The 17,920-nt window shown below is 40.5% G+C and overlaps 1 protein-coding gene across 2 annotated transcripts; it reads left to right on the forward strand.

Annotated features, from left to right (window-relative positions):
- Positions 1-1,801: 1,801 nt before the first annotated feature.
- Positions 1,802-17,878, forward strand: slc30a7 (solute carrier family 30 member 7). Of its 2 annotated transcripts, none has more exons than XM_030727575.1 (11): positions 1,802-1,973; positions 2,219-2,320; positions 5,072-5,185; positions 5,268-5,355; positions 7,974-8,103; positions 9,326-9,517; positions 9,710-9,760; positions 11,217-11,352; positions 15,535-15,625; positions 16,901-17,050; positions 17,179-17,878. In XM_030727575.1, exons 1-11 carry the CDS (start codon positions 1,876-1,878, stop codon positions 17,224-17,226), a joined length of 1,200 nt encoding a protein of 399 aa, XP_030583435.1. In that variant the 5' UTR covers positions 1,802-1,875; the 3' UTR covers positions 17,227-17,878. The 2 variants fall into 2 exon arrangements, with proteins under 2 accessions (XP_030583435.1, XP_030583436.1); XM_030727576.1 differs by having other exon boundaries at positions 5,077-5,185.
- The last annotated feature ends 42 nt before the right edge of the window (positions 17,879-17,920 follow it).

Below are 17,920 nucleotides of genomic sequence, written 5' to 3' on the forward strand. Positions count from 1 at the left end.
GGGGTGCTGCCTACTTCAACTGAGGCTATAGTCGGACGGTGGAAGGAATACTTCGAGGACCTCCTTAATCCCACTGACACGCCTTCTGTAGTGGAAGCAGTGTCTAGGGACGAGGGAGATGGCTTGCCCATCACAGGGGGTGAGGTCACTGAGGCAGTTAAACAACTCCTTGGTGGCAGGGCCCCTGGGGTGGACAAGATTTGCCCTGAGTTCCTGAAGGCTCTGGATGTTGTAGGGCTGTCTTGGTTGACACGCCTCTGCAACATTGCATAGAGATCTGGGGCAGTGCCATTGGATTGGCAGACCGGGGTGGTGGTCCCCATCTTTAAGAAGGGAGACCGGAGGGTGTGCTCCAACTTTCGGGGGATCATACTCCTCAGCCTCCCTGGTAAGGTCTATGTCAGGGTGCTGGAAAGGAGGGTCCACCCGTTAGTCGAACCTCGGATCCAGGAGGAACAATGCGGTTTTCATCCTGGTCGTGGAACGCTGGACCAGCTCTTTATCCTCTCAAGGATATTTGAGTTCATGGTAACTTTAACTGCAGCTTAACTGATACAGACATCCACAACTGACAGCTGAAGAACACCTTCATTTGAATTTCATCATCTGATTGCTTGATTTAAATCTTCGGTCTTCTCTGTGTATTCACAGGAAATGCTTGTCTCGTTCTCAGACAAATACTTGAATATGATTATAAAGGGCTGATTGAAATGGACACATGCATCAATCTATTTAAACTAGGGGTGGGACTTTAACACGTTAATTTCGATTAATTAATTACAGGGAAAATAACGAATTAAAAATTTTAAGGCATTTTATTTGCAGTTTGCACCGTGGACCGTTTCTCAGTGCACGAGTTCCAGGCATAGAGATTATATCGACGCACGATGCCAAAAATTCAGGGGCCGCATCGTGCAAAAGACCCGGCCCACTTGCTTCGCAGCCCACGAAGACGGCAGAGGCCGGAAGTGAGCGGCTAGCCTTCAAATCAGCGTCACCTTCCCTCACCTCTGCGTAGCTCATGACGCCTAGCAACCGTGAATGTGAAGCACAGCTGTGGAAAAGCAGCTGGTTAAACGGAGAACGAACTTTCGCTCCTTTTGTGGTTTAATTTTAAGTCTTTAATTCAAAATAAGATGTTAAAACAAGCATAACACATTTCAACATCAAGGAATACAGCTGAGCGAATGATTAATTTACAAGTATATTAAGTGAGACATTAATGTTGAATAAAACTATCCAGTTATGATGCTTAACTTTAATTTCAGGAGTTTGCTTATCACAGGAGCACTTCCGCCCTTCGTTGGTCTGTGTAGTAGACTGGTGGGAAAATAAACAAAATTTTGAAGTTTAAGCTTATGTATATTGATTCATTCATCAACCAAACTTAAATTAATATTTATCACGTTAAATATGTAAATGTGATTAAAATGCGATTAATTTCGATTAATTAATTACAAAGCTCCTAATTAATTAGATAAATTTTTTTTAATCGAGTCCCACCCCTAATTTAAACCTATTTATTCATCTCTCTGTCAGTGTCCGTGACCGTCTGTGATTTTGCATATGGTATTGCCAATACAGGGAAAAAGACATATTCTTTCTACAGAAATTGCAGCCTAGTTACTACTACTATATAAATAATAATAATAATAATAATAATAATAATAATAATAATAATAATAATAATAATAATAATAATAATAATAATAATAATAATAAATTATTATTATTACAACATTAGTTCATCATTACTCATGGCAGGGTAGCTCTAACGCCTTTATTGTGAAATCTGCCCAAACCGGAAGTTGACAGTTAGCATTCCGCAGCTAAACTACCCAGTAGGAGTGAGTGAGTGTGTGTGTGTGTGCGCGTATGTGTCCAGGTGTGAAAATGTTACCATTATCTATTAAAGACGATGAGTATAAGCCAGCCAAGAATAACCTGCTGCTGAAAATCTCTGGATGGTTCAGGTAATGTTGGCGCTGCTAACAGCTGCTAGCTGTGAGCCATCTGGCTAATGGGAAGCTGCTAGCCTAACTTTAGCTTCCTCCGCTGAAACACTTATTTAAATCCTCCGCAGCTTCGTGTTTCATGGACAGCTTTACGTGAATATAACCGCAAGGAGTTCATGGCTGGGGGTTTTCCTGTGGTTTGTGGCTTATGTTATGATGTGTGCTGCTGTTTTTCTCACTGGTGTGTGTGTATTTCTTTGTAGGTCTATCCTCGCTGATAAAACCTCCAGAAATCTGTTCTTCTTCCTCTGCCTGAACCTGTCCTTCGCCTTTGTGGAGCTAATGTACGGCATCTGGAGTAACAGGTAGGCTAACACAACGTAGCATCTGTCTCTGTGTGTGTGTGTGTGTGTGTGTGTGTGTGTGTGTGTGTGTGTGTGTGTGTGTGTTAGTGAGAGAGAGTGTGTGATTGTGTGATGTGCTGTTTTCAGGATGTGCCACGTATGTGTTCGCATTAGCATGGAGGAACCCGGTGTGTGTTAGTGAGTCCGTCGTCTTTAAACTGAAAGCAAAAGTTGCTGTTAGCCTGTAAATACACAATTCACAGCACTACGCAAACTTTTCAACGATTCGTAACATTTCTGAAAGTGCATTCTTAAAAATGAAGTAACATGAACAGCAGAGAAAGACAAAGGGAATAAATATTAGCTGTGATTGGTGTCAGACCTGTCAGTGACAGGCTGACACCACCACCGTCCTGCTACAGCAGCTGTTAAATTGTTAATTTTCATGTAAATTTTCTAATTATATGTAAGATTTGGCGAAACAGGTATTCAAGATTAATTTTATTAGTTTTCTAAATTATTAAGATAATTTCATTACGGATCATTAAAATACACATTAGAATAAACAAATACAATAAATAACACAACAGCTAACACATCTAAATAATTTAATTATTACAGAAGAACAATATGAAACGTTTTTTGAATAATTTTGAATAATGTGGTATTTGTTGCACTAAAATAAATATAGTATAAAAACAGTGAACAACTTTTTAAAATTGACTTCACAGCTTGCTATAAAAATATAAGTAACACATTTTAAATACATTAATTATTGTAGTTCTGTGGCTGCGTCGCAGGAGGTAGAGCATGTCATCTGCTGATTGGAAGGTTGGTGGTTCAATCCTGCATGCCAAAGTATCCTTGGGCAAGATATTGAACCTGATGTAGTCATTTGAGTGTAAATGTGTGTGCAAATGTTAGATGGAAAGCACTTAGATGTAGAAAAAAAAGTGCTTGTGTGAATGGGTGATTGCAGCCTGTCATCCAGCGTCCACACTGCTCTGATCCTCAGGCCTGAAACCCATCCAATTCTGCTCTGGATTTCACTCTTTATTTGCTCAGATTAGTTCTACACGGGGTGGCTGTGGTGCAGGAAGTAGAGCAGGTCATCTGCTAATCAAGGTTGCTGGCTGCTCCAGTCTGCATGCCAAAGTATCCTTGGGCAAGATACTGAACTCTGAGCTGCTGTCCGATGCGTTCATCAGAGTGTGCGTGAATTAAAAGATGAATATGAGACAAAAGATCAACATCTCACCTTTTATACACAGTTCAGGGGATAGCTCCCTTTGTCTGAACCCACCCATTTTTCTCGTGAGCAAAAGGATTGGAACATGTGACTGACAGGTGTGTTTTGTTGCCCAAGTTTGTTCTGTTTACATTAATTATTCAAACAATAAATAGTGCTGAATGTCTGCACTCAGTTTCAGAGTTGGGTTTTGCCTGTGCAGACTGTGCATTTATAAATAGAGGAGTAACCAACGTGGAAACCAGAGAACGAAAAAGACCCCTAAACAACTGTTAGCAACCTCCAGAGGGCAGGAGTGAAGGTGTCACAATCTACTGCTCACAGTAGACTTCATTAACAAAAGCACAGAGGCTTCACCAGAAGATACAAACCACTAATTAGCAGAAAGAACAGGAAGTCTGGATGGAATTCATCAAGAAGCTCAGAGACAAGCCTCAGAAATTCTGCAACAACATTTTATGGACTGATGAGACAAAGATGAATCATTACCATGGCGACGGAGAGGCTAAAGTTTGGAGAAAGAAAGGATCTGCTCAAGATCCCAAACATACGAGCTCATCTGTGAAACACAGTGGAGGTGAGGTCATGGTTTGGGCTGCATGGCTTCTTCTGGGATGGGTTCATGAATCTTCACTGATGATGTCACCATGATGGCAGCAGTACAATGAACTCAGAAGTCTACAGAAACATTTTGTCTGTCGGTTTAAAGAAAGATGCAACCAAACTGATTGGAAGATCCTTCATCATGCAGAAAGGTAATGACCCAAACACACCAAAACTACAGGAAGTGGAAGGTTTTAGACTTAAATCCTGTCGAGCATTTTAGGATTCAAGGATTCTTTATTGTCATTTGGCATCACATTTACATGCAGTGGAATGAAATTTCTGTCCGCAGTTCCCAGTGTTACGCTTAAAGAACAGACACACACACACACACGTTTACCTGCTAAAGAAGGGAGTAACCCCTCAAAACAAATAACAACTGAAAGAGGCTGCAATGAATGCTGGAAAGACATCACAGAAGAAGAATGCAAAAGTTTAGTGATGTCAGTGGGTCACAGGCTTGATGCAGTTATTGCAAGCAAGGGATTTGCAACTAAATATGAAGTCTTATTCACTTTAATCTATTTTAAGTTTATCTGTTCCAATACTCACAAGAAAATGGGTGGGTTCAAACAAAAGGTGCCATCTTCTGAACTGTGTATCAGATCCAGATGTAAAAACCTGGAAATAAAAGCTGAGATGTTGATCTTTTGTCTCATATTGGTTGATCCATTTTGTTTTTAATGTCAAACCTAAATGTTTTCAGTCCACAGCAAAAATAAAGGGATTGTTTTGAAGGGGAGTGTATGAGCATCCAGCACTGGAACAGCGTATGACAGAGAAAACAAAGCAGAAGTGCAGTCGGTGTCTGAACCATCTGAATGAAAGCATTATTCTGTCTGCTGCAGAATCAAAACATTGTCAGGTCCTCTGATCCTGTTCCTTAATTCGCCTCTTTACATTGTGTGTCATGTGTTCAGTTTAGGTCTGATCTCAGACTCCTTCCACATGTTTTTTGACTGCACTGCCCTGCTGGCTGGTCTGGCAGCCTCCGTCATCTCCAGGTGGAGATCCAACGATAGCTTTTCCTATGGGTAAGACCATCCACTCTGAGCTCTGTGTCACGTGTCTGACAGTCAGTGTGTTTAATTCATCTGTGTCCTCTCTGTGTCTCAGCTACGTGAGAGCAGAGGTTCTGGCAGGCTTTGTCAATGGACTCTTCCTCATCTTCACTGCTTTCTTCATTTTCTCTGAAGGAGTCGAGGTAACATGCAGACACATTTGCCACTTCACCTGACTTGTAAAACTATCATATCTAAGAGGTGTGTTTGCATATTTTTTTTCTTCATATATTCACGCCATAGAGCCAAATCTACTTCAGATTCCATTTATTCATTGTAAATGAGGTTAAGTGATGACTTAAATGACACTGACCAGCTATGGTTGCAACATCTTGTGGGAGGAACTGGTAATGCACACCCTGACTCATTACTTTTAGTGACATCCTGCTTCAGTCAGGAAGGAATAATTCTTATGTGTAATTTATTAACACCCATATAGGGGGGAAAGGAATTTCCTGCCACTGCCTGTAAAAACAGTTTTCAATGAAGTAAAGAAATTTCATTGCACGATCTGTCATATTACACACGCATAACAGCAGGAACAGGCACGTGCACAGATAGACCCCTAGTGGTGCTCAAGCACCTGCCCTTTTGCCCTGAAGTCCCCTTTCTGCTGGAGCCCCCTTTTTTTTTTTTTCATTCATCAATATTTACAAATAAAAATAACCTTCTCTGTCATCAGTTCCCCCCAAAAGTGTTTTGATATCTATCAGCATTTATTTGAGTTCTGATCCGATCCGCAGAGCGCGCAGGCTCCCGCCTTACTCCTCCCTCCTCCTCCACTCATGCAGTGCTGAGCGTCAAACCGCTGATGCACACATCTCCTCTGAGCCGCAGCATCAGACAGACCGATAATGACAGTGTTTGTGCAATCCCTGACGTTATCTGGTGCAAAATTAACCGCAACACTTAACATTATAGTGGCGCTGAAAACATTGCGTGGCTACTGGCCCGACATTTCTTAAAAAAGGGGTGGAGAGGCATTTAGGCATCACACCTGCTGAAAATGCTTGCCTTTTCATACCAAGAGCATCCATGCATAGCCTACATGTTCTGTACTCATGAGTCATGAAACACGTGATTGCAAAGCCCCGTTTAGCTGTTTACTGACGTTTGTCATGTTTAATGAAGGGGGACAAACTGCAGCAGACAGAATTTAAAGACCGTTTTACTCTTTTCCAAATTATAAAAGCTCACTAGTTTTGTTTAATTTAAAATCTTATTTTGATGTGAACGCCTAAAGAAAAAGAAGCACAAACATTTTGCAGTTATTTGATTAGATGTGTATTGATTGTGTTATTAATAAAATTAAATATATAAGTTAAATATGCCTTTTTTTTTTTTTTTTTTTGGCTTGAGCACCTGCCCCAAAAAATGTCTGCACATGTCTGAGCAGGAACAATGACTCGACTCACCACTGCTGCATCCTGTCAGTAATCAGGAGTTAAAATCCAATCCCTCCTTTATCACCATCTCAAGTGAGCCCAATAATATCATCAGTACCTGCACTCAGTAACTTAGTAATCAGTTGTTGTTGTTGTTATTATTATTTAGCTGTTGGGGGGAGTAATTTATTAAATGTGGAATAATTATCTTATTCTTAATCACTCAGTAACTTGTTAATAAGTTACCAACATATCTAACTGGAAAATATTTTTCTATTTTACTTTTTTGTCCTTGTGATTTTTATGTTGCGCTGATTGTTAACGAATATATGAAAAGAGTGTATACAGTAGATATGTAAGGAGGTGATATTGACGCAAAGCTGCTGTTCGTGGTTTCCAATACTAATATTTCCACTGGTCTGTGTATGATCATCCCAGATGATTGAAATTAGCTTGGCTGATCTAATTCTGCTGTAGCGTTGAAGAACTGGATAAAACAGATTAGCCAATCCCAGATCACACAGTTGATCTTGGATCTATTAAACAAGGTATAAACAATGGGTTCTAGGGCCGTGTTCTACAGAGTTCAGCATATCCGTGTCTTTCCATTATCTGGATCCACTTAGCCTAACGCTGGTGATCAGGATAAGTGGTCTCAAAGAACATTAAAATATAACAGTAAAATTCAAGAACAACAGGTGAATGCTACAGAAAACTATTAATCTGGTGGTTTATGGCACGTCTTCCAATGCTCTCTGTCTCTCCCCATCTTTCCTGTCTCCGCTTCACTGCTGCACTATCGAATAAAGACAAAAAGCCCCCAAATAAGAGTTCAGAGTAAACATTATATTCTTTACTCTGAACTCTTTTATTTTACTAAGCCTATGTTTGAACTCTGATTTGATATAAGCAGAATTCAAACATAGGCTTAGTCTACGTATAAATTTGTTGAGGTACGATATAAGAACAGTGTAAGTGTCCTGTTTTAGGATCATATCTTAATTTTTACAGAACAACACAATTGTTGTAAAATTGTTTGCTGCCAACAGGGAAAAAAATAAATCAAGGAATAAAGTTGGAGACTCTACGATTCTTACTGATGAACATCAGGGAAACACAAAGATTTCAGACCCTCCTGCTCTCCCTGCAGGAATGGTCATGCTATTTTCTAGAGAACGGATTGGATGCTGGGTGCATGGGTGCTGTATCAGTTTGGTATTGGATCAGTTCTCTTAGGGTAGAAGCAAATGTTTTCTTTCTCTTGTTGTTCTAAAACCTCAAGCCTCATAACTCACACTGATACAAATGTAAAGAAACATACAGAGCACACTGGAGCTCAGCCAACAGCAAAATGACCATCTGTCTCTGTTTGTCAGAGAGCTCTAGAGCCTCCTGATGTTCACCATGAGCGGCTGCTTCCTGTCTCTGTAGCTGGTCTGCTGGTGAACCTGGTCGGGATCTTTGTGTTCCAGCACGGAGGACACGGGCACTCACATGGAGAGGGAGGTAATATGCATGCATTTTGCAGCCCAAAATCTTACAGCAGTTCCAATAAAGCCGCAATTAGACTCCATAGTTCAGTTCTACTGAAGATGATGCTGTTGTCAGCATTCATACCTGTGTGGGCTGCACTGACAGCGATGTGGAGTTAAATTTCTAGAGAGGTGCACATTACACCATAGGGTGTCAGAAGGATTTGCAGTTATGGTGCACTTACACCATACATTTAACATACCTCAGCCAGAGTAGAACATGTCATCTTTAGTATCTACTAGTTAGCATAAAATTCTCTTTTTCATGGATTCCCGGACCTTACACTTAAAGTCTACAGTGATCACTTTATTGGAGTTGAACCCTCATAGGTACGTTTGTACCTGGAAATGGCAAAATACATCAAACTTAACAAGCAAATAGAGCCTGTACAGATCAGTCATACCTACGTCTATCTATATAACCTGCACCCACATTTCTCCTTTTCACAGTATTGTTGCAGCACTCTAAAATGTGTTCTGCAGAACCAAACAAAGCAGATCTCTAGAACCTTGATACAGTGAACTTTGGAAAACCTGTCCACCTCTGTAGAACCTCATGTGGATCAATTAAACTAAACTCAAGCTCAGTTAAACTTCATTTCACATCACTAGAACGTTCAATTCAATTCAATTTTATTTATATGGCACCAAATCACAACTAAGTCACTTCAAGGCGCATTGTATTGTGGGTAAAGACCCAACAATAATACAGAGAAAACCCAACAGTCAAAACGACCCACTATGAGCAGCACTTGGTGACAGTGGGAAGGAAAAACTCCCTTTAAACAGGAAGAAACCTCCAGCAGAACCAGGCTCAGGGAGGGGGGGTCATCTGCTACAACTGGTTTTTGGTGAGGGGAGGGAGGCAGAGATTAGTAATAACTAATGATTAAATGCAGAGTGAGGTATAAACACACAGAGTGAAAAGAGGTGAGTGAAACACTCATCCTGGGAAGCCCTCAGCAGTCTAGGTCTATTGCAATGTAACTAAGGGAGGGTTCAGGGTCACCTGATCCAGCCCTAACTATAAGCTTGATTTGAAAAGGAAAGTTTTAAGCCTAATCTTAAAAATAGAGAGGGTGTCTGTGTCCCTCACAGGTTGACTGCAGCCTTGTGCAACTTCATTGCATCTCTTTAGAACTTCTCTGCAGCTGTGCAGATTCTTGTTCGTCTGATCTTTTCTCCTCTGGCCTCAGATCACGGTCACAGTCACTCTCTGTTCAACGGTAGCCTGAATCACGGTCACAGTCATGGAGGACACGGTCACAGTCACGGAGGACACGGTCACAGTCACGGAGGACATCACCACCACGACAAACATGCAGACTGGCACAGTCATGGAGGACACGGGCACAGTCATGGAGTCCACGAGGAACCACTCTGTAATGGTGAGTCTGACATGAGCATCCCACAAACAGAGTTTTGACCAATACTCTGTCATGTGCGTTAAGCATCAGAGTGTAAAGGGTTTTTTTAATTAAGCACTGAAGCTTCCGGTAACTTTGTAGTAAAACAAACCTGCACGATACAGACGCACCTCCACACATATCCAACCTTCCTTGTTGTGTTCTTTTATTCAGATGAACCGCAGCACCTGCCGGGAAAGGGCTCCAGCAAACAGATCCTGCAGGGTGAGAACCGCACACACTGCTACATTATACTACACTGTTTGTTTGTAACAAAAAGTAGTTGTAAAATATTTGAGATTCTATATGGATTTAGGAGTTCTTTCTTTTTTTTCCTTTATTTTTACTTTGCAGTAATAGATTACTTTAAATTCAATATAAAAATGAAGCGTGATCAAAACATGTTCAGGACTTGGACCGAAAACTTAAAGGCCTTACCTGGTTTTTGATGTTCCTCATGTTCCTGTGGACCGGTTACAGTCCTGTTATTTCCCACTTACACTTGTGTGTCTGTGATCTGTGCTGGATCTCCAGCATGTGGAAGCTGTGTGTGTGCGCGTGCGTGCGCTGATCAACTTACAATTTTTACATTCTTTCTGAGGGCATCAACTCATATCCTTTATGAAGTCATTTCTATCTTTAATGATTTCTGAGCGTTATTGCTGTCTTCAAATATCTTCTGCAGTAAAGATGGAGGGAACATGTCATTTATCTTTATCGCCCTTTTGATCAAGTTTTGAATTGTGATCTGAGCTTTACAGACAGGTTACCAAACCATGTAGGAATGAAACAACAGATAATACCTTCAGTAGTTGCACTATAAAATGCTCAGACCTGCTCAACCTTTTCTCCACCAGTGATGGCATAGTTACTTTGAAAAAGTAATGATTACTGATTTACTCCTTTAAAAAGTAACTTAGTTACTTCACTGATTACATAATTTTTATAAGTAACTAAGTTAGATTACAAGCTACTTTATTAGTTACATTTAACAGGCTGCCAGTCTGGTGTTTGTCAAAAAATGATTGCCTGTATTTAAACAGTTGTAAATGACTTGTTGACCTATAATCTGTGGAACATGTCAAACATATCTCATGAATGATATCAGGTCATTTTGAGCGAGAAACAGCATTTCTATCACGAGGTAGAAGCTGCACTCAGTTTTTGGCAAAGTGACTTTTATATATACTTTTTGGCACAACACCGGCAGCAGCTGTGGCTCAGGAGGTCATCTGCTAATTGGAAAGTTGGTGGTTCGATCCTCGGCTGATACAGTTTGCATGCCAAAGTATCCTTGGACACGATACTGAACCCGAGTTGCTCCTTTTATGTGTTCATCACACTAGGTGTAGATAGTAGCTCCTCAGAGACTACTGTGTGATTCCATCACAGTATATGAAGCACTTTGTTGCACTTATTTTATTTACTTTAATTATGTAAATATATTTTAATTACATTTGTAATAGTTTAGAATATTAAATTCATGCAAGTTGTTTAAAGGTTTTATACTTATTTTTGTTAACATATTTTATTTTTTTGTTTTTTTTTTTTTAAATTTGGCTTCATTGTCACAAATTTCTTATGTGCACTGGTCTCAAATTGTTGAATTCTGATCAGGATGTATGAAACACTTTGAATTGATTAAAGCTGTACTGATGTGTGCTGTATCTGTGTGTTCCAGGTGTCCTTTTACATATTATTGCAGACACTTTGGGCAGTATCGGTGTGATCATCTCTGCTCTGCTGATGCAGAAATATGATTTGATGATTGCTGATCCCATCTGCTCCATGCTGATCGCCATCCTCATTGGAGTCAGGTGATCCTTATCCCTGCTTACAGTATAATTCCTTAAATGATTTGATCAGCCAGTGGTTTTACTGGATGAGACATCTTACTGTAGAAACATTGCTGTACACTGTGGTGGTCACAGTGATACTGTGTTAAAACTAGGGATGCGCCGATCCGATATTCAGTATTGGTATCGGTCCGATCCTGGCCTAAATTACTGGATCCGATATCGGAAAGAAATAAAAAATGCAATCCGATCCGACCCGCATTAGCTACATTACAGTTCTCCACCGTCTTTTTCTTCTTGTGGGTTTGCGGTTGACCAAACCAGCTTAGAGCTGCATTACCGCCACCTACCGGAATGGAGGAAACAACCCCCTCAGTTCTCCACCGTCTTTTTCTTCTTGTGGGTTTGCGGTTTAGCAGCGGTAGATGGCGGAATGTTTCCACCATTCCGCCATCTACCGGAATGGAGGAAACAACCCCCTCAGTTCTCCATCGCTGCGACGGATTCCCTTTGACACTGAGCGATCATCGCTGACATGTTTTTCCACGCCTCCACCGCTCTCTGCGTGTTTGTGTGTTGTGCTCGCTGTGCTTGCTGTGCTGAGAATTTGTTATTTTTTTCTCTAGTTCAGCTCCCGGACATACTGCTTAGCGAGCGCCGCGTCCGGTACTGGAAGGACTCCTTCCCCGTCAAAATATTTTTTATACTTTAATCCCAGATTAGTGACTAAATATAGGCCTGCACTTGAAACGTATTTAGGAGAATGCTTGTGAATATAAAGCATTACAAGATTACGCTCACGCAGCCCCCAGTTTTTCAACATAAACACTGATGCAACAGCAGCAGTCAGCTGATTTACCTGCAGTCAGTCTGCACAAGCGCAAAGAGGCGGAGCCAGTGAGCTCGGATGGAGCAGAAGGAAGCTTTTCTCCCTGTAACCTCCATTAAACCTTTACTGGGAAACAGCTGGAGGTCCTTCATCAACCACCTGATCAGTAAGAGAAGAAAAGAGAACTTTGTAGCTGCTCGATCCACCCTGTTTGTTTCACACAGGGAAAAACTGCAGTACGGAAGTTAAAATATGCAGATGAACTGTTAATGTGAAAAAAGTATTTCTTATCCAGTTACTCGGGTAATTGATGGAATAATTGATAGAATACTCGATTACTAAATTAAGCAATAGTTGCAGCCCTAATGAAATTTGCAACATACCATCACCTTCTCACATAGGAGCAACAGGATTCAGGTGATAGAGCAATTGTTGTAAGTAAGTAAAGTTGATTTTTTTTAGTGCTTTTCACAGACAAAAAGTCACAAAGCGCTGTACAATAATTAAAACACAAGATCAAAAAAAACCCAGATAAAACACCATGTTAAAAACATATTAAAATTACCATATTAAAAGAAAAAGAATAAAAATAAAGTCAAAAGAAAGCCTGTTTAAACAGAAAAGTTTTCAACTGTTTTTTAAGACGCCGCAGCGTCAGCTAAATGGAGCTGGAATGGTAAACAGCTAAAGAGCTTTGGCACCACTGCCTGAAAAGATTTGTATCGGTATCAGCAGATATGCAAATGTAAAATATCGGTATCGGTATTGGACCTAAAAAAGTGGTATCGTGCCATCCCTAGTTAAAACCCCCCCTTTCCTCTGGTATTGTGTGTGTGATCCTGGAGCCTATGTTACTAAGCCAGTTCAATATATCTAGCATACCTTTTGCTCATCTATTACCCAACAACCAGATGAGTCAAGTCAGGGTTTCATAGTCTAGTTATAGCATCTTCTCATGGAGGGAGTGGTGTTGGCCGTCTCTGTTCACACAGATGGACAGGTGTAAAGGTGTTAGAGCAACAGATTTTATAAAGGAAGATAAAATTATATTAGAAAAACACCAAGTGTATAAATGCATAAAACAGACTGAAAGCACAGTTTCTGCAGCCAAAGCAGTGGTGTGTGAGTGGAACGGTGCTATACAGTAGTAGAGTATTAAAAAGTGCTTTTTGAATGTGTGTAAGACTAGAAAACTGCTTTGTAAGTTAATAGCCTTACCAGAGTCACAGCTCTATTGTTAAGAGACTGAATTCAAACCAGTAAGTAGGCTTTGCCTATTTGGACATTTTATGTCAGGCAGGCTCTGTTTAAGCACATCATGATATTAAGGGTTATAGACAAATAAAATATGCTTTAAAACTGCTTGCTGCCAACAATGTTGGGGGGGGGACTTAAGATTTTAAACTGTGCAGCTTAGTAGTGTCTAGTGTATTGTCCAGTAGTGTTTAAGAACTTACTTAAAAAATTACCATTTGTTAACCGTCTGAGCTCTGAGCTGAACAACAATGAATTATCAGACAGATTTCAGTCCTGCAGTTCTCAATTCTACAGAAAAATGAGTTGGAACCAGTATCTGCCTGGAAGAAAGGAAATCAATCAAAAACCTGACAGACTGCTTGGAAAATGGTTTCCTCTAATGTAAAGAATGTGCAATTAGTATTTAATGGGCTCCAACATGCCAAACCACCAGTATGGACCTGGATATAGTCCTGGAGCCTGTTCCCAAATCACTGGTCTTCTGTATGTGAATGCAGTGGTCAGATTTCCCAGAACTCCCAGATAAATGGAGTTCATATGTGCTGATGTGGTTTGATAGGCTGGAAGTGAGCACAGCTGCCAATTTAAAGAGTCAGCAGAGTGGTGCTGTGGTTAGCTGAGAGGCCTTCACATAACCACAGGTATCGAGTTTCTGCAGCTGGAAAGTTGAACTCACCATGGAGCTAAACTCTAGTTGTAAATCTATAGCTTCTACAAATGAAACTGAGCTTTAAAGTGAAACTTAGACCAAACTTAAAAATCTCTACAATCTACACATTGAGCTGTGTTTCATGGGAAAACTGAAAGTTCAGTCACCAATTCTGCAGTAAGTTTTTAAAATTTGTAGAATAGAATTAGAATTGATATAGAATTACATTAATTCTGGAGCAGTATTCTAGAGTAGTAGTATTCATTCCTGCACAACCAAATATTTTAGCAAAAATAAAACTATAAATAAAAAAAATATAAATCTAGAGTTATATTTTGCTTTATTTCACTTATTATTCAGAAATTGCATTTTGAGGCTATTACCCCCCCCCCCCCCCCCAAAAAAAACAAAAAAACCAAAAAACTTTTATCTGATTTAGTCTGATTACTCATTTCAGATAAAATATTTATTGTAGGTGATTTTTAGCATTCCTATGTAGATTGCAAATGACAATCTCAACACTGTATTTAATGTTTTCTTAGACTCAGTTGGCGTCGCTCAAAATATAAATGGTCACACTCACTGTTATAATCACTCTGGATCTTGTCTTGATGTATGAAAGAAACTCCTCTTATAACAATTCTTGAATCAGTAGTTGTAAACCAGCTAACTGATCATTTGCAGAGGGATAATTTATTTGAAGAGTTTCAGTCAGGGTTCAGAATTCATCACAGTATCACTGACCACAATATTTTACTTAAGCAACTGGAACACACTATATAAATAACATTGAACTGAATGGGATGTTTCTAATTTTAGAAACATACAGTCCTGCATATTTAATTTGTGTGCATTGAAGGACCTATCCTGGTCAAAAATGACTCCAGGATTTCTCAGTGTTACTATGTTACTCTGTAAGTATCTGGTTTGACACCACGTTTCTAAATCTTTTTTTTAGGGCTGAGTACAATAACCTCAATTTTATCTGAATTTAGAAGCAGGAAGTTAGAAGCCATCCAGGCCTTTATGTCTTTAGGACATTCCTGTGTTTGAATTAATTGGTGTGTGTCAGCTGGCTTCATGGATAGATAAAGCTGGGTATCCTCCGCCTTGCAATGAAAATGTATGCAATGCCTTCTGATAATACTGCCTAAAGGGAAGCCTGTATAATTTAGATATACTCCAAATAGGTGTTAACAAACACCTGCTTCCTGCCTGGTTCTGCTGGAGATCTCTTCCTGTTAAGAGGGAGCTCTACTTCTCCACTGTCACAAAGTGCAGCTCGTAGGTGATCGTCTGACCGCTGGGGTTTTCTCTGTTGTAGGGTCTTCACTTTACAATGCAAAGTCTATTGAGGCCACTGTTATTGTGAATTGGTGATATATAAATAAAATTGAACTGAATTACAATAAAGGACCTTTATTTTCTATCTTAACTTTGTCTCTGACTTCTGTTATCTGATCCTTAGTGTGGTACCATTACTGAAGGAGTCCATTGGGATCCTGATGCAGAGAACTCCACATTCACTGGACCATGCCCTACCAGAGTGCTACCAGAGGGTGAGTATTGAGCATACTCAAATGTTACAGTGGTAGAAACTGAGCACACATCTGTATTTGCATAAATTCAAATGGTTTGCATCACTTTATTTTGTCAGTTACAACTGAATAATTGAAAAGCATATTTTTCTGCCTTTCCTGGAAGCTTGTTGTTGCACTGATGGAGTCCTACTTTGCCATCTTGGAATACTGTTAGTGGAACAAGAACCCGTTCTCCACCTGCTGCAGGTTCTGCTTAGAGCGGTCCTCCAGCTAGCAGCACACTTGCAAAGCAGAAGAAGGACTACTGTCCTCTCCTCTGCTGCAGTTCAAAACAGGTTGGGATGATGTCCATTGAACCAAGAGAGTAAATCAAGCTGGATATCTGTACTGTTATGGACTAGATAATGTGTTAGGAATAAGGCCACCGTGACTCGAACTCATCCAAGACTTTTCTCAAAATGGTAGTTTGGTCAGAGACATTCACACCAGTGGCTGCTGGAGGTCATTGTGTAGCTCTGCAGTGCTCATCCTGTTCCTCCTTGCACAAAGGCACAGATACCGGTCCTGCTGATGGGTTAAGGACCTTCTACAGCCCTGTCCAGCTCTCCCAGTGTAACTGCCTGTCTCCTGGAATCTCCTCCATGCTCTGAGACTGTGCTGGGAGACACAGCAAACCTTCTGGCATTGATGTGCCATCCTGGAGGAGTTGGACTACGTGTGCAACCTGTGTAGGGTCCAGGCATCACCTCATGCTACCAGCAGTGACAATGACCCTAGCCAAATGCAACACTATTGAAAAAACAGTTAGAAAAGATGAGGAGGGAAAAATGTGTGTCCTCCACCTGGAAAACCATTCCCGTTGTCTCATTGTTGCCCCTCTAGTGCACCTGTTGTTAATTTCATTGACACCAAAGCAGCTGAAACTGATTAACAACCACTTCTGCTACTTAACTGACCAGATCAATATCCCAAAGGTTTAACTGACTTGATGATAAACTCTGATTTAAAAGTGTTTTTTTAGTTTGGTTTTGTGGTGTACATGTAGTGTGTTGAAATAACGTCTGTGTGTGTTTTGGTGGTGGTGTAGTAACAATTGAGGAAGGTGTTACTGAAGAGACCTTGTAAATGGTATCTGAATACACATTTAGTTAAAAATGTTTTTTTTCCTGGTACTATCATTAGTAACTGACCACATATAGTAATTGTAGTACCATTATAATAAGGTAATAGTCTTGAAAGTCACCGAGCGCATAGTGGACAAATCTGATTTATGGTTTGTTGTGTTGCATTCAGGTGCAGCAGCTACAGGGAGTGTACAATCTGCAAGAGCCTCACTTCTGGACTCTGTGTACTGATGTGTATATCGGAACATTAAAGCTGCTGGTCGCCCCTGATGCCGACACCCGCTGGATCCTCAGCCAGACACACAACATCTTCACCCAGGTACACGTTGTAGTAGTGGCAGTTGTAGATGTAGGGCTGTATCAGCAGTACTATTTTTACTTTGTCACATTGATGGTTTGATGGTAGTAGTTATGTCAACATAGTGGTCAACGGTTGTCTTTCCACAGGCAGGAGTTCGGCAGCTCTATGTTCAGATCGACACAGCTGCCATGTAGAAGCTGCTCGTACTCCTCTACACATGGGACCAATTCAGTCTACTGGTGCAGGTGACCTCTGACTCCCACAGTCACTGCAGGACAGACTGAGATAAGGGGAGGGCTCTCAGAGCTGATGAACTCAAACAGCCCCACCCCCACTTTATTAAAAGTAAAAAAATTATTATATATATAGGCCTGTCCACAATGGTAATTCTGTTTCTCCTGCAAAGAATTATGGGTAAGTGCCTTCCTCATGAGACAATCTGAGCCCCTCCCACCGGCGTCACTGCTCAGACTTGTTGATTGGTTGACAGTGTGCGTGAAGTCACTCTGTATGTGCCAAACCATGTGACGGGTCAGTGGGTTTCAGCCATTTTTTCTTTTTTTAAATTTCAGCTGTAATAAATAATTCTGGTTCTCTGAGTTTGACTATTCTTCATCACATCTGTATTACTGACTGAAACAGAGTTAATTAAACAGCTAAGGAAGGATCAGAGCCCCATGGAAAGAAAGCTTTCACTTCAGGTGCAGCAATATTTGTACATGGTTTTAATATCAGAACTGTTTGTTTTAAACTATCACAGTGACACCACTGTAAACCTGTTCAATTTAACATGAAATGATCACAACCGCATACATTAAAGTTGGAGCTGAGTTCAGCTGCTTCAGACACTGCTCCCCTGCTTCAAATGTTTTTCATTCCATCAATACA

This window comes from Archocentrus centrarchus, chromosome 4, assembly GCF_007364275.1.
Source record: "Archocentrus centrarchus isolate MPI-CPG fArcCen1 chromosome 4, fArcCen1, whole genome shotgun sequence".
Lineage (NCBI taxonomy): Eukaryota > Metazoa > Chordata > Actinopteri > Cichliformes > Cichlidae > Archocentrus > Archocentrus centrarchus.

Coding starts and splice junctions, on each gene's coding strand:
- slc30a7 (XM_030727575.1), top strand. CDS start 1,876: ATGTGTCCAGGTGTGAAAATGTTACCATTATCTATTAAAGACGATGAG. Junction 9,518..9,709: donor CGAGGAACCACTCTGTAATG/GTGAGTCTGACA, acceptor TCTTTTATTCAG/ATGAACCGCAGCACCTGCCG. Junction 11,353..15,534: donor GCCATCCTCATTGGAGTCAG/GTGATCCTTATC, acceptor TCTGATCCTTAG/TGTGGTACCATTACTGAAGG.